At 40.4% G+C, this 26409-nt stretch overlaps 1 protein-coding gene across 5 annotated transcripts in view; it reads right to left on the minus strand.

The window, feature by feature from the left end:
* Positions 1-26409, minus strand: part of TRPA1 (transient receptor potential cation channel subfamily A member 1) — a 387382-nt gene that overhangs the window by 339633 nt on the left and 21340 nt on the right. For 2 of the 5 annotated variants that reach the window (XR_014222177.1, XR_014222178.1), the window contains exons 16-27: positions 26135-26194; positions 25345-25443; positions 24546-24616; positions 23899-24040; positions 23611-23700; positions 22494-22663; positions 21949-22078; positions 21292-21474; positions 19238-19306; positions 18991-19101; positions 18618-18715; positions 16750-17962 (exon numbers count right to left, since the gene is read on the minus strand). Coding sequence is in view for 3 of the 5 variants with exons in the window: in XM_082233760.1 (XP_082089886.1) it covers positions 17758-17962; positions 18618-18715; positions 18991-19101; positions 19238-19306; positions 21292-21474; positions 21949-22078; positions 22494-22663; positions 23611-23700; positions 23899-24040; positions 24546-24616; positions 25345-25443; positions 26135-26194 (1428 nt within the window). In the remaining 2 variants the exon portion in view is untranslated. Of the gene's footprint in view, positions 1-12677; positions 14646-15024; positions 17963-18617; positions 18716-18990; positions 19102-19237; positions 19307-21291; positions 21475-21948; positions 22079-22493; positions 22664-23610; positions 23701-23898; positions 24041-24545; positions 24617-25344; positions 25444-26134; positions 26195-26409 lie in introns of those variants that run through there. The other 3 variants (XM_082233760.1, XM_082233759.1, XM_082233758.1) reach the window with 2 other exon arrangements.

A 26409-nucleotide genomic window follows, 5' to 3' on the forward strand; every position in this document is an offset into this window, starting at 1 on the left:
ATTGCTTCCAGTGGGTCTACACTAAGTATGTCTAAGGCTGACCCCCTTAGCCTGTTGGTCATAACTTGCTTAAGTAGTTTTGAGTTTGATAGAATTCACCAGTATAGTCTGGTTAATCTCAGAAAAGATATGACAGCTGTTATTGCTAGTGGCATGTTTTAAGCTAACAGAGGGAGTATTTTCTTGTATTAACAAAAAGAAAAGAAGTGAGACTAAAATCCGAAATGCAATAACCTGGTAAAAAAAGCAGCAAACCAAATAATCAGACAAATTTTATTTTTGCTAACTCCTGTCTGCCCTGTTCACCCAGGTCAGCTACACTAAGGACCAATTTATGAACTCACAGCTAATATTGTGGCTGCAGTTTCAGAACCAACATGAATTAAATTGGTCTTGAATGAGGTAGCATAAAAAGTTACCTTCTCCAGCTCATTGAGCCCTTCAAGACTCTCAATAAATCTTACAAAAAGGTAGCATTCCACTGCTGTATGCCATCCAAAACTTACTTTCTTTACAGAAGGACCTTGAAAAGGAAACCAGTGAGGTTTCTTTGAAGTCATATTTCATACGACAGAAAAATAATCAGCCGAAGTGGTTCTCCTTTATTATTAAAGCGTATTGGGGTGGAGTGGAGGAGATATGTTAATGGGATTTTTCCCCTTCCTTCACAGAAATCCCAGCTGCTGTTGCCATCATATTTAAGTATGAAAGTACATGAGAAGCTAATCAATGAAATTTCCCTTAAGAAGTGAAACTCAGTATTGGTGTTAATTAATATATGTTGCTTAATTCCCAGATCCTAAACATGTTTACTTAAAAATAACCCCAACTAATTCAATAAAACAAAATATTCTTCCAAATAAATATGCGAACATATGTATATAATTTTAGTTATTTGGAAGAGTACTATAGTTTGAGCAAATGAAATATGTTTCCCACTGGATTGAGATCCAGAGAAACCTGCTCCCAAGGTTATCAACAAAAGTTGAATTTGCACAGTGCCAATGGCCAGCCATTATGTCCATCACAATTTGGCAGTATTCTACTCAGTAGAAGATAGAATGAAGGTGTGATGTAGATTGGCTTCATCAGTATAGTTTCCCTGCATCAGCCTTGCTTCACCCCTACCTCCTGGTAAGCAGGAGAAATACAACTTATTGAAGATCAAGTTACTAGTTACGTGATTAAACTGGTAATAATAATGTATTAGACATGCATTGGAACAAAGTAACAAAGCTTAAAATATTTCAACTGGTTTCCCACGTAAGTCTTAAGAACACACATGGTAAAGCTAAATGAGGAACTTCTCAACTGGTTTATGGGAAAGCTAAATGAGGAACTTCCCAACTGCCTTCCATTTCCATTAGACCTTGATCATACCTAACCAATTTGTAAACAACAGCCCCATTTGTGTAAGATGCATGCCTTTACCTTATTATGAAAATGTTTGAAGCTGCAATGATAATTTGTAAGTGAATTGGGGGGGAAACAAAAACGGTGGGATAGAAACAAAACTTAAGCAGAACCAGCTGGATCAGGCCAATGGCTCATGTAGTTCAGCAAGCTGTTCTCATGGTGGCCAACTGGATGCCTGCGGAAAACCTTCAAATAGGACCCAAGAGCAAGAACACTGTCCCTTCCTGTAGTGTTTAGCAACTGGAACCCAAAAGAATTGCTGCCTCTGATCATGAAGGCTAGTAGCCATTGATAGTCTCCTGACTCCTCCTCCATAATTTTGTCCAATCCTCTTTTAAATCTTGTCTCTAGCACATGGTTCAAAAACAGTTCTGGTCCCACATATTACATGGGGGTTTCACATTAGGTTTGCTATATAAAAGCGGAGTGTGACTTGCTGCTTACACTTTAGCAGAGGTAGGTTTCTCCCAACTTATTGAGACAGGAATGTCCTCATGGGAGTCACGTGAAGACTCCCTTTTTTGTTTTATGCACATAGCTGTCAACGTTTCCCTTTTTTAAAGGGAAATCCCCTTATTCCGAATAGGATTCCTCGCAAGAAAAGGGAAAAGTTGACAGCTATGTTTATGCATCCTTAAGTATTAGAAGGATTTTTGATTTTATTTTATTTTTTGCAGAAAAGCTCAAGTGAGTGAAAATGATTTGCTTAGGATGGATGTAACCACTAGTGCATTATTTCACATAATTTAAACAGAACTTCAGGCCACAGTTCATCTATCACCCCTTGAAAGAAAGAGAGACTGAGCTAATGCTTTCTGACAAATATTATGTTTCTCAGGCAGTCCTGTGCTGTCTTCCACATTTCCTGGCCTACTTTGATTAGATACATAAACAACCTTGCTAAAACATAGCTTGAGTTTTGCTGTTGAAAATACAAGATAAGGGTTCCATAAAGATTCATCAACACTTTGGTGCTGTCTAGACCCAGAAAACGTTAGGAGATCAGAGTCTTCTTCAGTGATCCAGGATGAGTCAGTAGGCTCATAACAATGATTTATATGAGCCTTTTAATAGATCTGTCTGAGTAAGTGTGGTGGGGGGAGGATGTCCTGCTTCACTCGGGTTGACAGCCTCCTGTGTGTACGAGTGGAGCTGTAGGAGGAAGGCGAACGAGTTGGACACAGCAGCAAAGCACCCATGAAGCACATCTGAGATTGCTCAAGGTGCTGGCAGACTTGCAGCTGCTAACAAGCATCACTCAGTGTGCTGCTGATGAAGATGCAAAGGGGATGGCAGATGAAAGGGTGGGAGGGACACCACAAAGGAATTAATGAAAGGCTTCACAGATAATTCCATGGTTCCCTACATTTAAGGCTAAAGTTTAAGTCGCAGGTTAAAAGTAAGAGGCTCAAAGTCCCAGACTGGCTTCCTTCTTAGGAAATAAAGTTGCCCAAACTGTCCCAAGAAGCGCCTATCAACGAATCATTCAGAATAGTCTTAACAAATGAACAATTAAAGAGAGCAGTGGAGAGAGCAGGAAGCACTTTTCTTAACTTATTTTCAAAGGACCAGGTTCAAACAAATCCCAAACGATAACAAGACCAAAAATGCAAACCCTCAAATATGAAAGCCTCTGATATCCATCAAACTGGAATTTGCTTGTGGGTGAGCTCCACATTCTTCTTCTTCTTCTTCTTCTTCTTCTTCTTCTTCTTCTTCTTCTTCTAAAATTAACTTTAAGTGTTGTTAAGTTTTCCCCATCAAGTTTAAGGTACCTAAAAGGAACACATATAGAACAGTATTAATAACAATCAAAACAAACAAGCCTGGGACAATAAAATTTTAAATAAATGACAAATAGGTTCCCTATTGATGTCAAATATAGCCCATAGTGTTCCATGAGTAGTGGTGTCTGTGTGTGAATAATGCCCTCAGACTTTGTTATATGCTCAATAAATCTATACCATATGGCATAAAATTTATCAGCATCCGGACCATTTCTTTGAGTCTTTACTTTAAAGGTAAGATTTTCCATCAGAGCCATTTGTCACATTCCCTTGACCAGCTTCCTGAGATGGAGGAATATGTTGTGTGATCAGAATGGTCGACAAAAATGGGCTGCCATTTTATCCTTGAGCCATTGGGCCATCTAGCCTAATACTGTTGACTCAGGCTGGCAGCAGTGCTCCAAGGTCTCAGGCAGAGGACTTTGCTACTGTGTCTTCCTGAGATTCTTTTCATTGTAGATGTTCATATAATAACTGACCTTGGCACCTTTTGTGCATGAAGCAGAGCCTTGAATTTGTGTACAGTATGGTTACAGAATTGAGACACTGAAATCAGAACCATCCCCACTTAAATGGCAGGTCCCGGAAATGTTATTACTCTTTCAGTATGTATGCTTATGCATAGAACTTATATACCACCCTGTATGACTTTCCTTATCCCAGAGTGTGTTACAAAAATAAATAAAATGCATATATAAGCCATACTGCAAATATCACCAAAAAGAGTAAAACAAAAGATTCACAGCAGACAACTCAGCATAAGATCCACCACAGCAATGCTGGAGCAAACAGTATTCAATTTATAGCACATCAATCCCTAGTAAAAGCCTGGGAGAATGAAATTTGTTTTTAATTGAGAATGGAAGATACCCAGTTACAACAGTGATTGAGTCTCAGGAGGGAAAGAGTTACACAGACTTGGCACCACCACAGAAAAGGCCCTCTTCTGGGTCTACCACAGATGTGCTTTACTTATAGGTGGGACCATGAAAGAACTTCTCTGCCAATCCTACTATATGGGCAGGTTATTACAGGGGTAAGTACTCCAATCTATCTGGAGTAATTCTAAAGTGTCTGATGTAATTCACTGCAAGTATGTAGCCTTATGCCAGGGACGCGGGTGGCACTGTGGGTTAAACCACAGAGCCTAGGACTTGCCGATCAGAAGGTCAGCGGTTTGAATCCCCGCGATGGAGTGAGCTCCCGTTGCTCGGTCCCTGCTCCTGCTAACTTAGCAGTTCGAAAGCACGTCAAAGTGCAAGTAGATAAATAGGTACCGCTCCAGCGGAAGGTAAACAGTGTTTTCATGTGTATAGGCTCTGGATTATAGCCTATACATCCATTAGCTATGAACCCGTTTCCAATTGTTTGAAATCCATTTTTAGTTCTAAGCTTCAGATTCTGAAACCAAGAAAAAATATTGGGGGGGGGCTCTTTTGGATTTGAGTGCTTCCGAAAGCTTGCTCACACTTAATTTGGCACAGTTTCTACATGCTATTATTGCAAATTTAACTAATCCTTACTTAGAAAATGTATTCTGATGCTGTCATAATAGGTTACATATTTCCTAATATACATGTTTTTGCAAGCAATGTCTACTAATAAAATGCATTTTTGTGAGTTATTTTCACTAATATACTGTATGCACCCCCCCTTTCCTCTAAGATAAACACACTTTTGTGCACAGTTTTGGGTTGGAGAACTGCATAACAAAATTTGGAGAAGTGCGCATTTCAAAGGATAGCTGTGTTTTGTTCCCCGTATTGTTTTGGGGAGCACAGATTAAGGAAGTTTCTGTTAAAGTGTCAGTTGAACCAACTTTATCTCCCATCCCCACCTCTGAAAAGTGGACTTCTTACTGGTTTGAGTCCCCTGCTAAAAGAGTTTGCTGGGCAGTTTCTTAGAAGTGCCAACGTGAAACATTAGACCAAATAAGGGCAGCCACAAATATCTGTGACTCTGAAGACTTTCAGAAAGGATTTATGAAGGACCACACACACTCCATTCATTTTACCACCTGTTGTCCATTTCTTGCCTTTTACTACTCTGCTACATTAAACGATTGTGAATATCCTACTTGCCTTTGGGCTACCTGATAATTTAATTGCAGTACATTTTATGAAATCATCACCTACCATATACTTTAATGTATAGAGGAAACATTACAAATGCTGACACACTTGCAGTAACTTTATATGCACAAATGAGTACCATCAATCACCACAGGGTGAGTCACTTCAGGCCATTTTATTCCCTCACAACTTGAACTGTTGCGGCCTTTATTATGAGGTGGAAATGTTGCTATAGAGCAGGTGTGCAGAACTACTATAACTCCCATTGTCATTGGTTGTTAACAATATTTGCTGGGGCTGGTGGAAGTTATAGTTCAGCAACAGCTGGAGGGCCAAAGGTTCTCCACACCTGATCTATAATGACATTTCCCTTAGTTTTGACCTGGTAAAGTGGTCCTGATTGTGGAACAAAGGTATGCATACACATACACACACATAAACATCCAGAATACAGCACCCTTGAATTAACTTTATTGTGTTATTATCTGCAGGTTTTTTTAGCTATTCTGGACTTCTTCAGATGACCAAACAGGTATTGATTGCTGAGCATAAGTTTACAGTGGGACTTATTTCCAAGTAAATGTGCTTAAAATCAGGTATGCCCATCCATCCATATAGATTCAAGCTACAGTGAATTAGTCTGGGTTTGTTTTTTTAGTTTTTTTTTTAAGTACTGATGTTCATTGCGGCAACTGTAATGGTCACAATAGCTAGAAAAAAACAGAAAAGCCAAAGCCAATGTCCACATATAGTGACATTTTAAAAATTGATTTCATTTGAGATCTTCCATGATTGATTGATTTGATTTATTACGGCCATTGGCCCATATCTAAAACAATACATCAAGATTTATCCATAAACAAACAATTTAAACAGTTCCAAGTTAAAACACCCATATAAAACCAATTTTACTTCAATTAAGTAAACACTATATACAATAAGCTCCCTCTATGTCAACCGTAATTCAAATCCCTCGGGGATATGCGTCTTAGTTCTGGCACTTATTGATGGTTCTTAAGTTTGGCTAAGCTGTCAGAGTCATACAGTGATCCATTTCTCCTTTTATGAAATAAGACATTAATCAGGTATCTAGCGACTGCAAGGGATCTACTTGAGTCTTCGTCGTTTAATAAGTATATTATTTGGGCTTCCTGAGGTCTGTCAGCAATTCTCAATAAATATGGGGCCAGAAACTTAGACCGTGAAGCCAAATGTAATGGACAACAGAAGATTATATGATATAACGATTCTATAGATCCACTTTTACAGTCACAGAGGAGTGAGATCTGTCCGTTGGAGAGTCTGTTACCCAACACATTTGATGGGAAAACATTGAATCTAGCCTTTATAAAGGCATACCTGTGCATCACCACAGATAAGGTAGTTAAATAAGATGGGAGTTTTGTTGGTGGTGTTAAGCCAAGGTTTATCGGCGAACAGGTGCCACCACCTGTCGCAATATTAAATTGTAAATCGATCTCCTCTAATCTGTGAGTTATAATTCTCTTGGCAGAAATTAAATCCAATTTTAGTAGTTCAGATGGGGATAGTCCTAAGGACACAAGTTTCCCATGTATTATTTTTGCCCAAGGGCTAGGGAAGTCATCTCTCCAGAGACACTGTATCAGGTGGAGATTTGGGAGTTTATGCCATAATGCCAACCAGTAACAGAGGATGCATTTCCATAGTGTGGTTTCTAGAGATGTCACATTTAGTTCAAGTCGTATAGCTGTATTGCCTACACACCTGGGTAGTTTTAGCAACCTTCTTAGCAGTTGGTTTTGGATTACCTCCAATTGGGTTAGATTAACAAAGGACCCCCATATTGGGATTGCATATGCTATTGTTGCAATCACCTTTGCCTTGAAAACTTTTAACACTGATGGAATATGGAAAGCCCCATCTGAAAAGAAAAAACGCAGTAGCCCAAATGTAAGGGCTTTAGCTCTATTTAATACATATGCAAGATGGACCTTCCAGCCCATGTTGTGTTGGAGAAGGACTCCCAAGTATTGAAATTTAAAAACTTGGTCTATGGCTTTCCCATCTATTCTCCAATTGTAGGTTTTTCGACTCTTGGTGAAAATTAGGACTTTGGACTTTGCATGATTGATTGTAAGAAAATTTGATTTGCAGTAAGCATCAAAAAAATTTAAGGCCCATGGTTTATGAGCATCTCAGGACTCATTAGGTTTTGTTGAGCTTATTCATATAGCTGGATGTCGATTTTACAGCTCAGCTAGAGTGGAGTTGTGACTCATGGTTCGTGTTCTTGTTTTATTGACCCCACTCTGAACTCTCTCAGCATGTGCCTCTCTCTTTTCTTACTTTGCTGAGAGGTATTAGCAACATCTTTGCTCATCTTCTTTTCTGAAAATCAAAATAATAACCAGCCTTGTTGCTTGTCTCCAGCTCAGGCACCAACAGATTATTCACCTGCACCTCATCATCCCCTCTGCCTTTGCTTCCCGCTTCCCTTTCCAAAGGCTGACTTCATTATCTATGGCCCAGATACAGGAAAGCACTTAAGACTATGAAACTCACAAGTACGTGCTTCTATGAATCATAGTTTCTATAAGGGATGGGAACAAAATTCTCCTTTTCTAGTTTCTGGCCAAGGGCAAGTTCTCCGAAGGCAGCAGGCACCCATGTCTTGCATATTGGTACAAAGAGAAACCAAAAGGTAAACTAGGCAAGGTAACATGGGAGAGCTGTGATCAGGTCTCCCAACCCAGGCTAACTTAGTTGCTGACCACTGGGCCATTTGTTCCCTGAGTATTTTGTTTATTATGTGGAGAGAGAGAATGAGAGAGAGAGAGAGAGAGAGAGAGAGAGAGAGAGAGCGCTGAATTTGGATTGGGGAGTGGGACTGAATCATTTCACCTATGCCAGTTCACCAAACCTCCCCAGCTGCTATTAGCCATGGAAGGGAAAAAACTAAACAAGATGGGTGCTCATACCTATTTTTTGTTCCCCTCTGCAGCTACTTGCAGCTACAGAGGGGGCGAGATTGAAGTCAAAGAATGGCCCAGAATGGGATAACTTGCCGTATTCCCAGCAATGCAACCCCCAATACATTTTGCTGCCTGGGGTGAACCCCCACTCCACTGAAGCTGGCCACACTGGCAGTTCAGTCTTCCTTTGGCACTAGGCTAGGACAGTGTCCTCCATTGGACCTGAGGGTAGGGATGGCAGAGAAATTTGACTCAGTTCACATTTAATAGCAAACTTACTTAGTTCAGATTTTCTGGAACTATATTCAGATGGAAACAAGAGCCATCCTTCAAAATTTGCACTCCTCCAAATTTTCTTCAGTCAAGCAATGTGTGAAAAAATGTATATACTAGACTGAAGTGTGCATAAAAAGGCACAGATAAAATGGCAAATGTGTTGCATGAGGGGAAATTGCTTTGCAGAAATGTGTACATTAGGCAAAGCTCCATACAAACACCTCCCCTATTAGGATAGATTCATACCAAAATGCTGATGGAATTTTCATTTCGTTCACAAATAAATAAATCTCAAACTGAAATGAAATGTGGAGAACTGATGTGAAGACTTGTAAGAACTGCAAGGAACCCCAATTGACAGATAGGCCCACCCCTACCTGAGGCTAGCAGGCTAGAGCATGGGGTGCTGGGTAGATTGCGTTTTATGTGGCACTCTGTCCTTCAACACCTTGCTGTTAGTTCCTCAGCACTGCACCTGACCCTTGCTATAGTGAGGGGGGAAAGTATTTGATCCCGTGCTAAATTTGCCCATTTGCCCTCTGACAAAGAAATGACTAGTCCATAATTTTAATGGTAGGTTTATTGTAGCTGTGAGAGACAGAATAACAGCAGGAAAACCCCCAGAAACCCAGAAGACAAAAGTCAGAGATTTGTGTGCATTATAATAAGTGAAATAAGTATTTGACCCCCTATCAACCGGCCAGATGTCAGGCTTCCTGGTATCTTCGCTGTATGTAACGAGCTGAGATTAGAAGCACCTGCTGTAAGGGAGAGGTTTTACCAGTAATCCCAGCTCATTACAGTACCTGTACAAAAGACACCTGTCGACAGAAGCAATCAATCCAGCAGATTCCACAAAGTAGCCACTATGACCAAGACCAAAGAGCTGTCCAAGGATGTCAGGGACAAGATTGTAGACCTGCACAAGGCTGGACTGGGCTACAAGAATCAGCCTCAGCTTCTGTAGCTGGAGTCAGTCAGGGCTCTGCCCTCCCAAGCCAAGTGGGAAGAGGCCTGCAAGCAAGAAGCAGGTCTTCCAGGACTCACAGACAGGATCTTACAGTTGCAGTCCTTACCCCAACTACTTCTTCTCCATGAGAAAGAAAACATATTTGGAGCTCTCTTGCTGAAATGCAAGAGCAAGCATGGCTCAATGCCATTCCACCTTAGCTAGATAGAACTATAATCTTTCCTATCAACATGCATTGTCTATAATAAACATTAGATTTCATATTTTACTAAACCCAGAGTTTCAGTGTGGTTGTATGCAGGGATGCTCCTCCAGCTGGGATTCTGTATTCAGCTCAACTTCACTGAGCATTCGTCTCTAAATGCTGATGATAACCACTCAGCAAGGGCTTGCAGGGCAGGAACATTTTCTCCTCTGAGGAAGCTACTCAGGAGGAAGAAAATGGCTGGAGCTCAGGAGCAGTGGGAGGGATTGCCTAAAGCTGCCACCTCATTCTTCCTAATAATAGAACCAACCCTGTTCACAGAGTGCATATAATCACTCACTTAGCAGGTCATCTATATTTCCCTTCAACTGATTATAAAAGATCTTCCCACTCTCCTGCTTTCCTGGAATTCTGATTAGCCTGGTAGAATTTGCATCACAACTTGACAGGACAATATGGATGACCGGTTTATGGATGACCATCTTACCAAGTGGTTACAGGCATATGGTGGTGAGTTTGCAGGATCCACCTTGTATATAGATGTAAATGACCATCCATATACAAACCCTTTCTTTCACTTCATTTTTTGCTTCACTCCTGTACCAAAAACCATTGAAATATGTATCTCTGTAAAGTGGTACCTCGGGTTAAGTACTTAATTCGTTCCGGAGGTCTGTTCTTAACCTGAAACTGTTCTTAACCTGAAGCACCACTTTAGCTAATGGGGCCTCCTGCTGCTGCCGCACCACTGGAGCACGATTTCTGTTCTCATCCTGAAGCAAAGTTCTTAACCCGAGGTAATATTTCTGGGAGTCTGTAACCTGAAGCATATGTAACCCGAGGTACCACTGTATTGTATTATTTCAATGAATTAGGTGATATTGTGGTAGAGATGTTTGCCTTCCTAATCTTTTGCAAATCAGGCAGTCCTTTTCCATTCCTGACTTGGCCCCAAGCATGTGTATCTTAACAAATCTCATGATTTCATCTGGAGATATTGATGCACCTTTTGGGGGAGACCTGTAGCCTTTTCTTCTTTCCTTGGCTATCTTTATTCATGAGGCTGCTGTTTTATGGTTATTTTGTATGACCATGGGTCATGCAAATGTTTTTCTAAGCTGTCTGCTTTGGGAATATAGGTTGGGTTTAGTTTTCACTTCTGTTAATTGGTGCATTCCCCACCCACCCAGCCCGCCAATATTGTAAGAATATTGTAGGTTCCTTTCCCTTCTGTGGGCTCTGTAATAGTTTGTATGACATTTCAAGGTCACAAATATGCATTTGCTAATTCATCGCATGCTGCAAACATTTTATTTTGCTCTTCTGAATTTTGAATAATAGCATTCATATTGGTTCACACAGTGTTGGATTTCTATTCAGAATATGTTGCATAACGCTATTTCTAATTTTCTCTGTAGTTCAATTCTAGAAATGGCTGGTTTCCAACATTGTTTTCATGTAAAATATATTTCTAATCCTTTAAAAAGTTTATAATCCTCTGTATGCCTATAGCCTAGGGGTGGCAACTTGATGCCTTCCAGAAGTTTTGGACAATAAATCCTATCAGCCCCAGCCAGCATTGCCAGGGGTCAGAGGTCACGGGAGTATGATCACATCCACACCACTCTTGTACCACTTTGACATTCTTGGCTTCTCCCAAATAATCATGGGAACTGTAGTTCATTAAGGGTGCTGTTAGGAGTTCCCTAACAGACCTACAATCCCCAGCACTCATAATAAACAACAGTTTATCCAAGGGTTGTGTTACAGTTATTTGTCCTAGCATTGGAAGCTTGCTCAAAATGTAATTTTGCACCTTGAAAATTTGACTTCAGTAAGGCTAATTGTGAGCCTCATAAAGTAGGTCAAACAGTTGTCCTGGCCATATCTAACTTGACTCAAAAGAAAATCCTCAGTGGAACTTATTTCGACCCATTCATTAGAGGGTGTCAGGGCTGCCTCAGGTCTCAGCTCACAAAAGACCAACGCCAGGCTCTTCTTATATACAAGGATGTTTATTGCAGTTCATTATTGGTTCCACAACCGAGGCGCGCAGCGTGTCTCTTAGCCTAGACGTTTGAAGTCCCCTCTGAATCGGTCCCGCCCCTGCACCAACTTAAGAGGCTTGTGCTAGTCCACCTCTTCCTGTCTTTCCTTTTCCGCAGGGTCTTTCTGCCCCCCTGGGTTCCTTCCCTCCTGCTCTCTCCTGAAGCGGATCCCTCAGATGCCTGTTCCCCCCTCCTTCGTGCTTTGGGGCCAGGCTCCTCCTCCGGGCTCTCTCCATTTCCGCGCGCCTCCACATTTGAACTTGGTGCGCGTTCGCTACCCCTGACCTTCCTCTTGACACTTACACTACTCCCTGTACTACTCTCCGCCCCTTCCGGCAGGACGTCCTGCCCCGATCTCCTTCCCCTGTCTCCTTCCTGCTCTGCTCCGTGTGTCACACTGGGAACTCCACCCTTCTCACTCCGTTCCTCCTGGGAAGCCGACCCCAATCTCCCACTCCCACTCGGGGTTTCCCTGCTGCTTCCCTGCTCCTGGCAAGTCCCCCCTGTGACCCCCCTTGGCTTGACCAGGGGCGCCCCCTTCTGGGAATCCTCCGATTCACTTGAGAGACTCATGGAAGACCTCAAGTCATTGTCATCCTCTTCCTCACTGTCCTGGGTTTCTTCCCCATCGCTCTCCGTCTCCCCCCTCACCTGTGCCTCTGTCCCTGAACCCCTGACAGAGGACAATCCAATCCCAAGATCTGCAGAGATGAGCTCTTATCTGCCTATGCAACTGCCCCAGGGTAGAGTGCTCAGGAGGCAGCGAGGTAGAGAACACAACCCAGATCTGTCTCGTCCAGCCCCTACACAGTTTTAAGGTGTTTCTGAATGCTGTGATGCAACTGGCGCAGTGACTTCACCTCATTTTTGTATTATTATGCATGGCTTGCCTGTGGGAAGAGTTGCACTGGCCATATGTTACGGTTCCATAATAATTATAATAGCAACGTTTACTATTATTACATTTATTACCCACGATTCACCAGCAGGTCGCAAGGTGGGATACAACAGTTTAAAATTCAGTATTTAAAACAGTTAAAACAGTGTACAGTTACAGGAATAGGCCCTGAAAACACACATCTCAGGCGGTGGCAAAACTACATTTGGGGGCCCCTGAAGCTTGAAGAGTCATGGGGACCCCTTCACAACCAGCAATGAGGTCTGGGTAAGCACGGTTATCTTCTTCAATGGGGGTCGTTCCATGACAGGTCACCACTTCTTTTTTTTTTAACTACTACATGTCAGATTTTGATTAAAATTGCTGTACTGGATTATCTCACATGTCAAAGTCACTGGTGTGGACAAAAAAATTCCTATGCCTTTTAGTTTTCGAGTTATGGAGAGAATGAAAATTAGGGAAATGTTATATACATGCCTGAGACACTTTATGAAGCAAACTTTTTATAGCAACATAGACTAGAGTTGCTTCAGGGACCCCACTGGGATTAGGGGCCCTGAAGTTTAAGATTCATAGCGGAGCCGCCCCAATCTCAGGAGCCAAAAAACTGTATATTGAAGAAACCAGACACATCTTTGTGGGGAGGGAATTCCATGACTGCCACAGAGAATGCCCTATCCCAGGACACTTCTCCTTCACTACCAAGACATCTGCTGGTCTTAACCCTCAGGAGGCTCTGCAGGGAACAACACACTGTTTTTAAAGAAATATTGGCATGTTGAATGCTAATCTGTTTTATTATATATGTGTATCATGTAATATTTGGAAATTAATATTTATAGTACCTTTAAAATGCAGGCACAAGTAGATTTTGAAAATGATATTCAAATAATATGAAATTATTTTGTGTTTCCTTGTTCCCTCAGCAACACTAGTGTGCTGGAGCCAGACAACACTGAGGCCTGCAGTTGTGCTGAGGGTTTCCAAGCTGTGTGGTTACCTTGAACTGTGTAAAAATAGTTGCTGTACATCTTCGTGAGTTGTGAAACTTCTGTGTCTAGGTCTCAGTAAATAAAACAGAACCACTTGGAGCTTTGGGAAGCTGCTAACACCACCAAACGAAACGGTCTTCTCTGACAGCCAAATCCAAGCAGTGGCTCTGAGGTTAACTTTAGATATGCATCTGGGGTTGGCGAGGGCTACAGAGTGTTATGCATGTTCCCAGCCTCCATGACAGCTGCTTCATGAGTGAGACAAAAGCAGAACAAAAACAAACCGTTCCAAATCACTTGCTTAAAGAAAGAAGAAAACATATGTACCAGCAAATAGTTAGGACATGGTAAAAGGGCTCACTCCTACACACTTTCCCTAGAAGTGTCAAATGTCACTGAGTTTTGTGCCTTGGAATATCGGCTAGTAAAATTGTAGCTTATTCCACTACTAAGGTTAAGGCACTCGGTCCTTTCTTCATCCAAACAAATGTTATAGCGGCCAGATAAAATCCCATAAAAAAAATACTAGCACTCACTGCCCTCTAGTGTTGTTATGATGGACTGTCAACACTGCAAATAACCATTTCCACTTTCACAAACTCACTTCACCAGACGCAGCTGTGCTAGCGCCACAGAGCTGTAGATACCTGGTGCATGAGCACATCCTGTCTCTAGCTACTTGGATACCTTGAATTGCAAAGGCTTTGCAAAGGAACATTAGGGATGTTGTCCCCGTGCTAGCAAGGCACCACACCATAGTGCCAGGAGAGCACATAGGTGATAAAGATCCTTCAGCTTCTTAGCCCAGTTCACTTAATGCAAGAGTTCACACTGGAGGAGCAGGAATTTAGTAATCCTCTGAATAGCAGCTGAGCAGCATCACAAGCACAGGGGGGTGCTCTCGCCCTCAGTTTCTGCTTGCTGGCTTTCCATAGGCATCTGGTTGGCCACTGTGAGAACAGGATGCTGGAATAGATGGGTCATTGGCCTGATCCAAAAGGGCTCGTCTTATGTTCTTACTTTAGATCTAGTAGAATTGGGCAAATGAAATGTTTAGAGGCGAGAATGTCACATTGTCAAACTCTTCCTGTTCATGAAAAGGCAGCATACCAGGAAGACCACTAGGCTAGAATCCTTCTTTGAATAGCATTGCATAGGCAGGCATAGCATTGCATAGGCAGGCAGAGTTTGACCTCCGGTCACTTCGAAAGAGCCACCCTCCATGTGAATTTCTGAAAGCCGAACAGAAATTTCCTCCCCCTTTAAAAGAGAGCAGAGCTGTGCTATTTAAGATATCCATCTATATCTATCTAGCAATCATTTCCACATAGAGAAGAAATAATGCAATCTATAAATGCGATAACAAATCACATATGTAATCACAAAAGGGAATGAATGAATGACAGTTGTTAGGCGTAGGCAAAGACAGTTTTATTGAGATCTTTATGGAAAAGGAAGAATGCTACACAGTTCCAACAATGGTTAATAGCAACACAGACTGACATATTATTTTAGCCCATGCTTAATAGGTTACATCATGTAATTGTGATACAGCAGAGCCAGTGCTTAAGATAAAACAAGTGAGATTTAAGCAAGCTGCATTAGATTGTTAATCAAGCGAATACATGCCCCAATTTAATTCCATATTCCTTTGTACTTCAGTGTTCTGTTTCTATGTTATTGTGTCCCACAGGTAAATATGCATTTAGTCATTTTAACTAGGGGTGCAATTCCCCCCCCCAAAAAAACCCTAAAAAACAAATGAATGAGCCCCATTAGTTTCCAAGTATCACGAGAAATGAATGAAAAATAGAAACAGATGGGGCAAACAAATGAAAATCCTTTTGATTAGTTTCTCCCGTTCATTAATATTACTGTGCTTTCAATCATTTATCACAAGACACAGTTCTGAAACATCCCATTGTTTAGCAAACTGAAACATTGAGAGAACTGTGTGTAGGGAAGGGAGAAGGTATTGTGCACTAAGTACATGAAAACTGTCCAATCTGAAGAATAAAGTCCTCCATGCTGAAGGTAACAACCCTTTTTAATTGCTTGTGAAATGGGGGGGAGGGGCATTTATCCATTCTGTCCGAATCATGGCAGGGCTGGTGGCCTTACTACACCTGAATATTTCATAGCATTTGGAATGGAAAACACTAAATGCTTTGGGAGACAAGCTAGGAATCCACCGTGATTAACTTAGTACAGAAAAATGAATGAGGCTATAATGAATAGAATATGAAATGACTAGGGCTGCCAGAAATGACAGAGAACAAAAATGTGCCTTCTTAAAGTAGCATTTACTATTTCAGAAGCTCATACTTTGTCACACTCTCCCATTTCAGTGGAGCTTACTCATGCGTAAGTGTTCACAGGATTCCACCCTTAAAGTTCAATGGATTGAGAGCTAAGCAGAGGGTTTGACTATCCCATGGACAGAAGTGAGAGTGAAAAGGAGCAACTGGGTCATACACAATTTAAATCAATATACAATAAATCCAAGTGTATGCATAGGAATGGGCATTAGATCTGGATGAATTCTGAGCTATGTACTGAGGAGGCTGCTTTGTACAGATTTGGGGCTTGTTTGAGCTGAAGCAGGATCTCTCTAAACCACTTCTGAAACTATATAAGGAAATTAAGAGGTTCTGATATTCTAAAAATAAAACCACCTGCAGACGTTGTGTCTGCAAAAATTGAAGCATTCCATCTCCTGCTTGGAAAAGACAGATGATGCCAGCATAGGAAGGCAGGTTAGAAATCTATTTTGTGACTGGCTGGAAATTTCAGTGGTTCTCAACCTGTGGGTCCCCAGATGTTGTTGGACTACAACTCCCATCATCCCTGACCTCTGGCCTTGCTAGCTAGGGGTGATGGGAATTGTAGTTCAACAACATCTGGGGACCCCCACAGGTTGAGAACGGCTGATTGGAGCTCTTTAATCACAGTGCTTTGAGGAAGGGAGACTGAAGGACTATACTACCTTGTTCTGTGCTCTGTTACGTGTGTAACAAACTCTCTGTCTTGCTTAACTGACTCTGGAGACATTTGCGAGATTTCATTTCACTTTTAATTTGTAAGCTGCCTTTCTGGTCACGACTGGACCTAATGGTCAGGGGTCCCTTTACCTTTATACACAAGGCAGTTTACAATATCTTGCGAGACCTTCCCAGATCATACACAAGAGCTTCCCAGAGCCAGTAAATAAATCTGAGAGCTTAAAAGCTCTCCACTGCAAGAAAACCTGGTGTGGAAAGATTTTTTTAAGCTCTCCGCCTTGCATGTATTATATCTGTGCGATTACGGCAGGCTACCAAATATGTAAAGCTGCAATTGCACAAGTTGCAAGTCAACTGTACTTCCTATTCATATACTTCTTACACGTATACTTTGAGATGCTCCAGTGATTTAACTGGGACCTGTGCTGACTGAGTATTCTATGAACCAGCTATTTGCTACATTAAGTCATTGCTTATCCTCTTCGTTTGTGTTCACGTTACATGTGATAAGATAAAGAGTTAAGAGGTATTTAACACACTCTCTGGCCAAGAACATCTCTCTTTACATTATGCAAACTCCATTAGTATTATTATAACCATGCAACTGGAGAAGAAGAGGCCCTGTCTTTAGCAATAGCTGAGGCAGAAATATATAGACATAAAATAGAACAACGTTCAAACAGTGTTTTCGCTACAGCCAGAAGTAGCTAGTGAAGTGGTTTTCTGGCAGAAACCAGCAGCCTCTGATAAGTAGGAAGGGATAGCCAGTTTTCAAACATAGCCATCAAAAGGCAGCCAGGAGGGAAGGGAGTATTTTAGACAACTAAGTGCAAGGAGGTATGCTTGAATAGTGCTAAGCACACTCTTAGCAAAAGCCATCACAGAGAAACGTGAGGTAGGGATAGCATCCTACAGGCAAGTAGTTGCTGACTAGTTAGGATAATTAAAACAGAGAAGACTACGGGGTCTGCTAGTCAGCAACTATACACTTGCATAGTGCTGCCCAGGGTACCCTCACTGCTACATCTGGATGGTTTGGGTAAAGGGCAAACTTTCATCTCCTCTCTTCCTTGCCTCACATGTGGTGAATGATTCCTGCCTGAAAGCCACCTCCCTCAGCTGCTGCTGGGGGCAGCTCTAGATCTCGGGAGGTTTGCATTTCACTGCCTTTAATACTGTATCCCATTTACTGTTTTTATGCTCCAACTGCTTCTTCCTAAATTTGTGCTGGAATAGATCGTTTGTGTCTTCATCCTCAGCCTCAGATATGATTTCCATTTTTTGAACAACCAGTTTAAGGAGGTCATGCTGTTTCTCCATAAGTGCTGCAATATCTTTAAGCCTAAAACACAAAAAGACATTTATTTATTTATTTTAGGATGCAGAACTCTTCATAACATTAAATACAAAAAAACTTTCAATATAGTTCATTCATCTGTTGAAAAGAAAAAAAAATACTTAAAGCGTACTTATACTACTTTAAGCTATGCTATTTCTATATTTTAGGCTATTTTAATTTAATTGTGATCCAGAGAACTGCATCAATCCACAGTGAAAAAACAGAAAGGGAAATATCTGCAGGCAAATGGATTAACTATTTAGTAGTATGAACAATGGGACGCGGGTGGCGCTGTGGGTAAAAGCCTCAGCGCCTAGGACTTGCCGATGGAAAGGTCGGCGGTTCGAATCCCTGCGGTGGGGTGCGCTCCCGTCGCTCGGTCCCAGCGCCTGCCAACCTAGAAGTTCGAAAGCACCCCCGGGTGCAAGTAGATAAATAGGGACCGCTTACTAGCGGGAAGGTAAACGGTGTTCCGTGTGCTGCGCTGGCTCGCCAGATGTAGCTTGTCACGCTGGCCACGTGACCCGGAAGTGTCTGCGGACAGCGCTGGCTCCCGGCCTATAGAGTGAGATGAGCGCACAACCCTAGAGTCTGTCAAGACTCTATTTTTCTTTGTACAAACATTTAGAAAGAAGAAGAAACACCCAATAAAAAATACCTGTACTTCTGTTTCAATACTTCTAGTTCCAAAGATGTGTCAGCATTCTGCGTATTTGCTGCTATATCATTACAGCCAAAGCAATATTGAAACACACTCTGCAAAAACAAAAAATCATAGATTCAGTGTGTATCTGGCAGTGTGTATCTGAAGAAGTGTGCATGCACACGAAAGCTCATACCAAGAACTAACTTAGTTGGTCTTTAAGGTGCTACTGGAAGGAATTTTTTTATTTTCATTAATTTAAGTAATCATTCATTAAAATTCATTAATTTAAGTAATCAACTTTCACCCCCTCCCCTTGTATGTATATGTTTGGATGAATGCATAGGACACAGAATACAATTTAGAAGGAATTATTCATCCGTCTTACCATAAATCCACAATATCTTGGCCTATTGGGATACACAGTGATTGAATCCTGGTCAACTCTGCTGAGAAACCAGTATGGCAGTTTCTTCTCCAAATTTGTGTGAAGACTGACCTAAACAAAATGACCACATTTAGCATGAATTAGCTCAGAATAAACCAAGGTATTTCTCAATTCTAATTCAATGCTAGCCCAAGGGAAAGTTTCACCCATTGCAAGGAATATAATAGCCAGAATCTCTGTCACAAACCTGCATTGCTATTCTTTTCAGTGCTGCAAATTTCTGTACCTCTGCAATGTCACCAACAGCCAAGCCAATCTATAAAACACAAAGCAGAGTTAACAAGGCCATTTTGATTCCCATGCTTTTCCTGAATATCCATTCTGTTCCACATTAGCATTATTTCTGAAAGGAAATAAATTATTCCCAAATGTATAAGGAATTAGGTTTTCAAAATTAAAAGTAACCTTACAGTATATCATAGCTGTCAACTTTTCCCTTTTCTTGCAAAGAATCCTATTCGGAATAAGGCAATTTCCCTTAAAAAAAGGGAAATGTTGACAGCTATGCAGTATACCACTGGATGTAATTATGTTGCAGTGAAACAAAGCATTTGCTCGCATCCAGATTTAGGAAGCATTTTCGCATAATACCACAGCTTTATCTGGTGGCATTCACAGTTTTATTTATTTTATTTCATAAAATTTCTACCCCGCATGATTGTAAAAACAGAAAAACTGCTCAAAGCAGTTTTCAGAAAAGATAAAACCAAATCAGTAAGAAGAATTAACAACAATAATTTAAGACTTTCAAAAAGTTGAAATGGGAGGGATGTTTTCAATGTATTTTCTCTCTCTCTTTGTTGTAATGTATACAGGGTTTTTTTGCTTTTTTTTTTTTAGAAGAACATTTTGTTTTATTTGCAATATGATGTAATGTGGAAGTAAATAAATAAAGTCTTCACCATGTCAACCCCATCCCCACACATACTTATCACTTACATCCTCAATCAAACATCATATTATTTTGTCCCTCCCCCCTCGATTTCCTCTACATTTTGAAATTACATTTATCTTTGCATTCTACATATTTCTTGATTCATCTATACAGTCTTATTGTCCTTCCTTACTAACTTGCATTAATTTAAATACTTTGCATTTTTAATCTAGGCATATTAGCATATCTTTTTTTGAGCAATATTTTCCCATATATTCATCGAAGCATTTCCACTCCTTTTTTAATTTTTCATTCAATTGATTTCTTATAACAGCTGTTAACTTTGCCAAAGCTAAGTATTCATTTAACTTACAAATCCATTCCTCCCTTGAAGGTAGAGTTTGTGATTTCCATTTGGCCACAATCACTACTCTAGCTCCCTATCAATCGAAGAAGATATATCTTTGGTTTTTTATTTATTGATATTTTCAACATCTTCTTTAATTCTTCATGTATTACTGTCCAGAATTTCTTAATTTCCTTACACCTCCACCACATATGTATTGTTGTTCCTATTTCTTTGCCACATTTCCAACAGAGATTGGATTTCAATTTATACATCTTTGCCAACTTAACTAGTATTAAATAACACCTATGGAACATCTTGATAAAATTTTATTTAATTGTATATGAGGCGGTAAATCGAATATCTTCTCGTCAGAGTTTCTCCCATTGCTCTAGATAAATAGTATGTCCGACATCTTGGGCCCATTTGATCATTGTTTCTTTCACTTCTTCATCCATCAATTCCCAGTCTGGTAAGAGATTATATGTTTTAGATAGCAATTTCTTATTGAATTGTTATAATATTAAATTTTGAATTCTCTCTTGTAAAGCCTTTCTTTTAATCAGAATTAATGTATACAGGGTTTTGGGTTTGTTTGTGCTTTGGGTGTGATTCGCTTTGAATTGCCTTTCGCAAAAATAAAGCGACCAATACAATACAATAAATAAATAAAGTAGCAATAAACTAAAAACAGATGAAAACTAGCATCAACTTTCTAAATATCTTTGTAGACTTTTCTAAAAAAACGTGTTTCTAGCAGGTGCTGAAAAGATGACAGTGACAATTAGCCTGACCTGGTACAAGTCGGCCTCCTCTGAGGCAGTAAATGCAAGACTGTGGATTTGTCTGCCCACATCAAGCCTAAACACAAAAATTGTCAATGCTGCTATCTACTCCATCTGTAATATTTTCTGAAAGAAAATTTATCCCTGTCTCTCACATACAAGTTAGAGAGATAGACAGATATGCAAGCAGTTTGGCTATAACACCAGCTTCCATATTTAACACATTTAATTCTTACCAGCAAGTTCATAAGAAGGATTGGAATAAGGAGAGAGAAGATAACAAGCATTGCAAAACTCAGAAATGGATATGGCAGATGATCGGAAAGCATTGGTTCAAGGAAAGCTTCACGATAATTGATATCTCCTAGCATCATGGCAAATGTTTGCATTACAGAAAGATATGGAGTGCCATATGTTTCCTACAAAGAAATTTTCAAAAGGAGAAAAAGGAGACATAAAATACATATGGCATCATGTGAAATAGCTTTAAGATCAAACTTTTTTAAAAAAAAGAGAGGAAATCCATAAAGCAACTAAACAACAATCACTTTTAACAGAAGAGTGCAAAAAATCATTTCCAGTGTTTGGAATACAAGTTCCTTCCAGCAGTACATCTCACTTATTATGTTTCATTGTGTTTTTAATATTTATTTGGGAGCTGCCCCAGAGTGGCAACCCAGTCAGATGGGGATAAATTGTTGTTGTTCAAGTGCCTGAAATAACAAAGGCATCAACCTGCTGGCCATTAGTCCCAGAATTTATGACTGTCCAGTGCAAAACACACAGAAGAGTTTTCATAATATTATGCATTGTTGCGGGAAATTTTTTTTTGTAAATCAATGTAATTTCTATTTCTAATAAACCAAGTATTACACAATGGTGACATTTCTAACCTGTGAACCGAGAAGAACATGGAAGCTGAGCCCAAAGGCTAACATCAAGAAGAAGAAGACAATGATGATCCGGATCAAAGTCCTCAAAATTTCCCAAAACATCACAACATATATTCCATAATTCTCAAATCTAGGAAGATATATATGGAAAAAAAACCATAATTAACAGTCTTCATTCATACACACACACACACACACCAGCTATATATATAGCATCAACATATTATGCTTCTGTGAAGGAAGCTGACAAACTGTCACTGATAATTGGCCCAATCTAGTAATTAAGATCTAGGCCTCCATATACAGTTTCCATAGTGGTTGAGTCACTTTCTCCTTCAGTAGCAATAGCACTTTTTAACCTAGGTGACTCTACCTCTCCATCAGGGTTAAGGGTCCCTGTGACCCTCCAGCTAATGTCAGTTCCCAACATCTTGACTCATTGGCCTTGCTGACTGATACCATGTGAGATAAGGTAGCTCCCTCATCCCTGGTTCACAGTCAACTATAGCCATTTACATTGTCATAGAGTGAGCACTATAGTTTACCTTTGCAGATATAGCAAGAAATTCATCCAAGACAAGAATATAGCAATTGCACCACACTCCCACTGCAAACGAACTGGAAGTTGAATAAATAAAGATGATACAAAAATGATGTTTGTAGTATATATTGTCCAGTCGAGGAGATTCGAATAATCCAAGAGATACTTAAGTTTCTAGAGTATAAAAGACAAAAATAGGTGTTAACACTGTCAAAAATGAATTAAAACAGATGACACCTCATGTTCTCTCTGTGTCGTGAAGTAGGATAAAAGGCAGAACTTTGTTTTAACTGCACATTAAAAAACACTTCAAGAAATGTGAAAGGAAGGCCACGTGTGTATATATTTGTACCTCGAGGCCCCGGACCCACCCCCGAAAATAACTTCACTCAGACACATATTTCAGTTTTAAGTTTTTGGGCAAATTTTGGCAACAACTTTATTGAATTACAATCACATGAGTGATATTGGCTTAGGCATTGACTCCCGACTATAACTGATGCCACGTCTCTGGGTGGCAGTCCAATGGGGTAAACCAAACGAGGGAGCAATGTTGATGCGGACCAACCGAAGCTCACCCCGGGGTTCCTGTGGTCCTGGCATGGCCCTAGCCCCTCAAGCGGGCTTTGGACAAGATCCAGGACTCCCAGCTTCCTTTAACAGAATACCCAGTCCCTGGAGGGGCAGGTGATGGCCACAGCTCCCCTCTCCACAATCCAACTGAGCCAATGCCTAACCGCCACCTTACAAGTTGTGACGATTGCTAAGGGGTAGGCAAAAACCAAGTGGCTGGAGTCAATTTGCCAAACGGAAAAAATCCCTACCCAGCCCCTGTTCCAAAACAGGCGACCCAAACCAAAGCAAGACCAGACGAAACTACCAAATTCTAGGGAGGGAGGGCAGGTGTTTGGCAGTGCCCCTAGCTGTGTCATGCTGCCACCTTTTAAAGCCCCTGGGATCACGCCACCCTCCGGGGATTGGCTAAAACAGCCTCCTGACGTGAGCCAGGGGCTATGGCCTGGGCTTTAGCTACTTCCCCCACCAATTAACCCCTATGGGTGAAGTCCCAGGGCCCGCACGCAACCAGGACCCTCTAATAGGAGGATCCCATATATACATACCTGTTGGAAGAGTTGTATTATTTCTTTGCAGATCCCAAATAAGCTCATGATAAAAACTAAACACATGCACACTTTTGTGAAGTATGAACTCTGAAATAGAAAAAAGAAATATTGTAAATGGTGAGACAACTGTTTTCTTTAATATTATTTTAGTCACAAGGGGCGCTGTTCACCCCCCCATCCCCACAGAGTAGCTACTCTGTTTTCAAAAGTTTGCAGTCACTCCCAGCATTACTGCCATGGTGAAAGATACAGCCACTGTCCCAATGCAACAAATTAAAATGATACCTTATTCTCAAAAGGCCCTGCTTTAACAGTTCTGTTGGAAGACCCCTCTGGTTCTATGTGGATGATCAGGAGCGTTAGAGGCATTAAGCCAAGACAATACACAGCTAGATTCATGAGATGTGCTCGAAACCCATAGGCCATCCTGTAAAGCAAAATTTAATTTGGTATTATAGACGGTGACCACTTCGCACAGGAGTTCCTTTCCCTCCCCCCCCCCGCACATTTTTTGAGTGTGTATAATCCAAATGGACCCACACATCAGTGATTGCATATCAGTTGGACGCACCTAAAATGGTCACCATGCGTATTTTCGTAGTATTATCAAAGGTCAATATTTTCTATGCCACTGGGGGAAAGCATAAATAGGATTCCGCCCCTCTTCCCCCGCCCTGGTAAAACTCAACAACAAGGATTAGACGTCTCTGCCAGCTTGAAAGCAGCTTTCATTTTCCCTTAAATTAATGGAATATGCATAAATACAATTCATGTACATGATGTTTGCCGGAAGCCTGATATACTGGTTATACAGCTCCTATAAATCCCATGTCCATGCACTGGAAATCTCAGTGGAGATTGCTCTCTGCCAATGAACCTTACTAAGAACAAAATTAGTGGAACAGTAGGATCCTAGTAATATAAATACCTACCATTTCATGAGTAAATATTCTGTACAGACAGGATGGCTGAGCAGTTCAACACGATTATGACGGACCATGGCCTGGGGTGGGGGGGAGATGCAGATTGTCCATTTATGCAATTAAATATTTTCAAGCTAATATTGTAACTGAAAGCTATCTCTTAACAGCTTCATAGGTTCAGGGAAAACATATGTGTGTGTACACAAACACACACACACATCTTTAAACATTACAGTGTGGTATCTTTATTTTAAAAATGTGAAAAATATTTAAGAGTTGAAAATTACCAGTTTATACTCCAGGAAGAGAAAATACTGATGGAAGCTTCACATTCTCCCAAGAGTTAATTAAAACATCATTCAAATCATGTTTATGTTTATCCTGATGCAGACAGTCAGGATAAATATCAAACCGAATGTCTTAAATGAAATGTTATTAATTAAGAAAATGTTGCTTTAAACAAATTCAGATAGAAACAAGAGTGGCTTTGCTCTAGAGGAAAGCGCTTCCACATGTGCTAAGTGGAACACCCAGTTTTTGCTAATGCACCCATTGAAGTCCTCCATGTCCCCCCAAAAGCTACTCCTGAGGGTTGCAGGAACCTCTTGAATTGTCTGGGATATAACACAGAGGGTTGCAGTAGGCTGGAGGGAGTCATAAAAAGTGGGTGTTGGTTGGGTGACTGGCAACAACTCGGCCACTTAAGAAATTGGAAAAAATAGTTTATAAATGTATTAAAATAAATATAATATAGAGTAAACAAAACAAAATAAAGTAGTAGGTTTGAAATCACATTAGCATAGCTTACGTTAAGAGTGATAAGTGGCTCATACACAATATCATCATCTTCTTTTAATTTCTTGGTAAGCTTCAGTGGGCACTGAAGATATCTGAAGTTATATTCAACCTATACAAGTATGAAGCAAGATCATCTCAGCTTAACTTTCAACAACAAAGAACAGTATATTCCTATATGCCTTTGAAGCAAACCATGAAAAGGTGCAAGCACTGTCTACTAAAATTTGAATATTCTCTAAAATATATACTCAAATTTGAGTTCATATGAGCCAATATGGTTATATCTTTGTTTAGCATATGAAAACAGTGCATTACTAGACACAAATAAACTCACGATAAAAACTAAACACATACACACTTTTGTACTTTCAGGAAGTATGAATCCTGAAATGGAAAAAGAAATAAAAAAGAAATATTGTAAGCGATGAGACATCTATTTTCTTTAATATTATTTTAGTTGCAAGGGACGCTGTCCAACATCCTAACATAAAGTAGCTACTCTGTTTTCAAGAGCTTGCAGTTGCTCCCAGCATTACTGCCATAGCGAAAGAGGTACATCCACCGTGCAATGCAACAAATTAAAATTATACCTTATTCTCAAAAGGCCCTGCTTTAACAGTTCTGATGGGAGACCCCTCTGCCTCTATGAGGATGCCCAGGAGCATTAGAGAATACAAGCCAAGACAATACACAGCTAGATTCATAAGATGATAATCCCGTATTACAATACAAAGCCAGGAATCATGATGCTTTAGCAACTCTAAAATGTCTCCAATTTTTTAACGGTGCTTTTAACTTACACAGAAATCTTTGGATGCCTTGTCTTCTGATGATTCAGTGATGCAATTGTCTAAAACTAACTTATAGAGACCAAGAGGAGAAGAAAAAGAAGCATTTCAGTGCTTTGTGACAACACTTGAACACATTTAATAATAAAAGTGTTATGCAACCATAAAGCAGATTTTCCAAGCTCAGATAAAAATACCGTATTTTTTGCACCATAACACTCACTTTTTTCCTCCTAGAAAGTAAGGGGAAATGTCTGTGCGTGTTATGGAGGGAATGCCTACGGGTG

The sequence above is a fragment of the Podarcis vaucheri genome (genome assembly GCF_965113315.1).
Source record: "Podarcis vaucheri genome assembly, chromosome: 8".
NCBI classification, from domain to species: Eukaryota; Metazoa; Chordata; class Lepidosauria; order Squamata; family Lacertidae; genus Podarcis; species Podarcis vaucheri.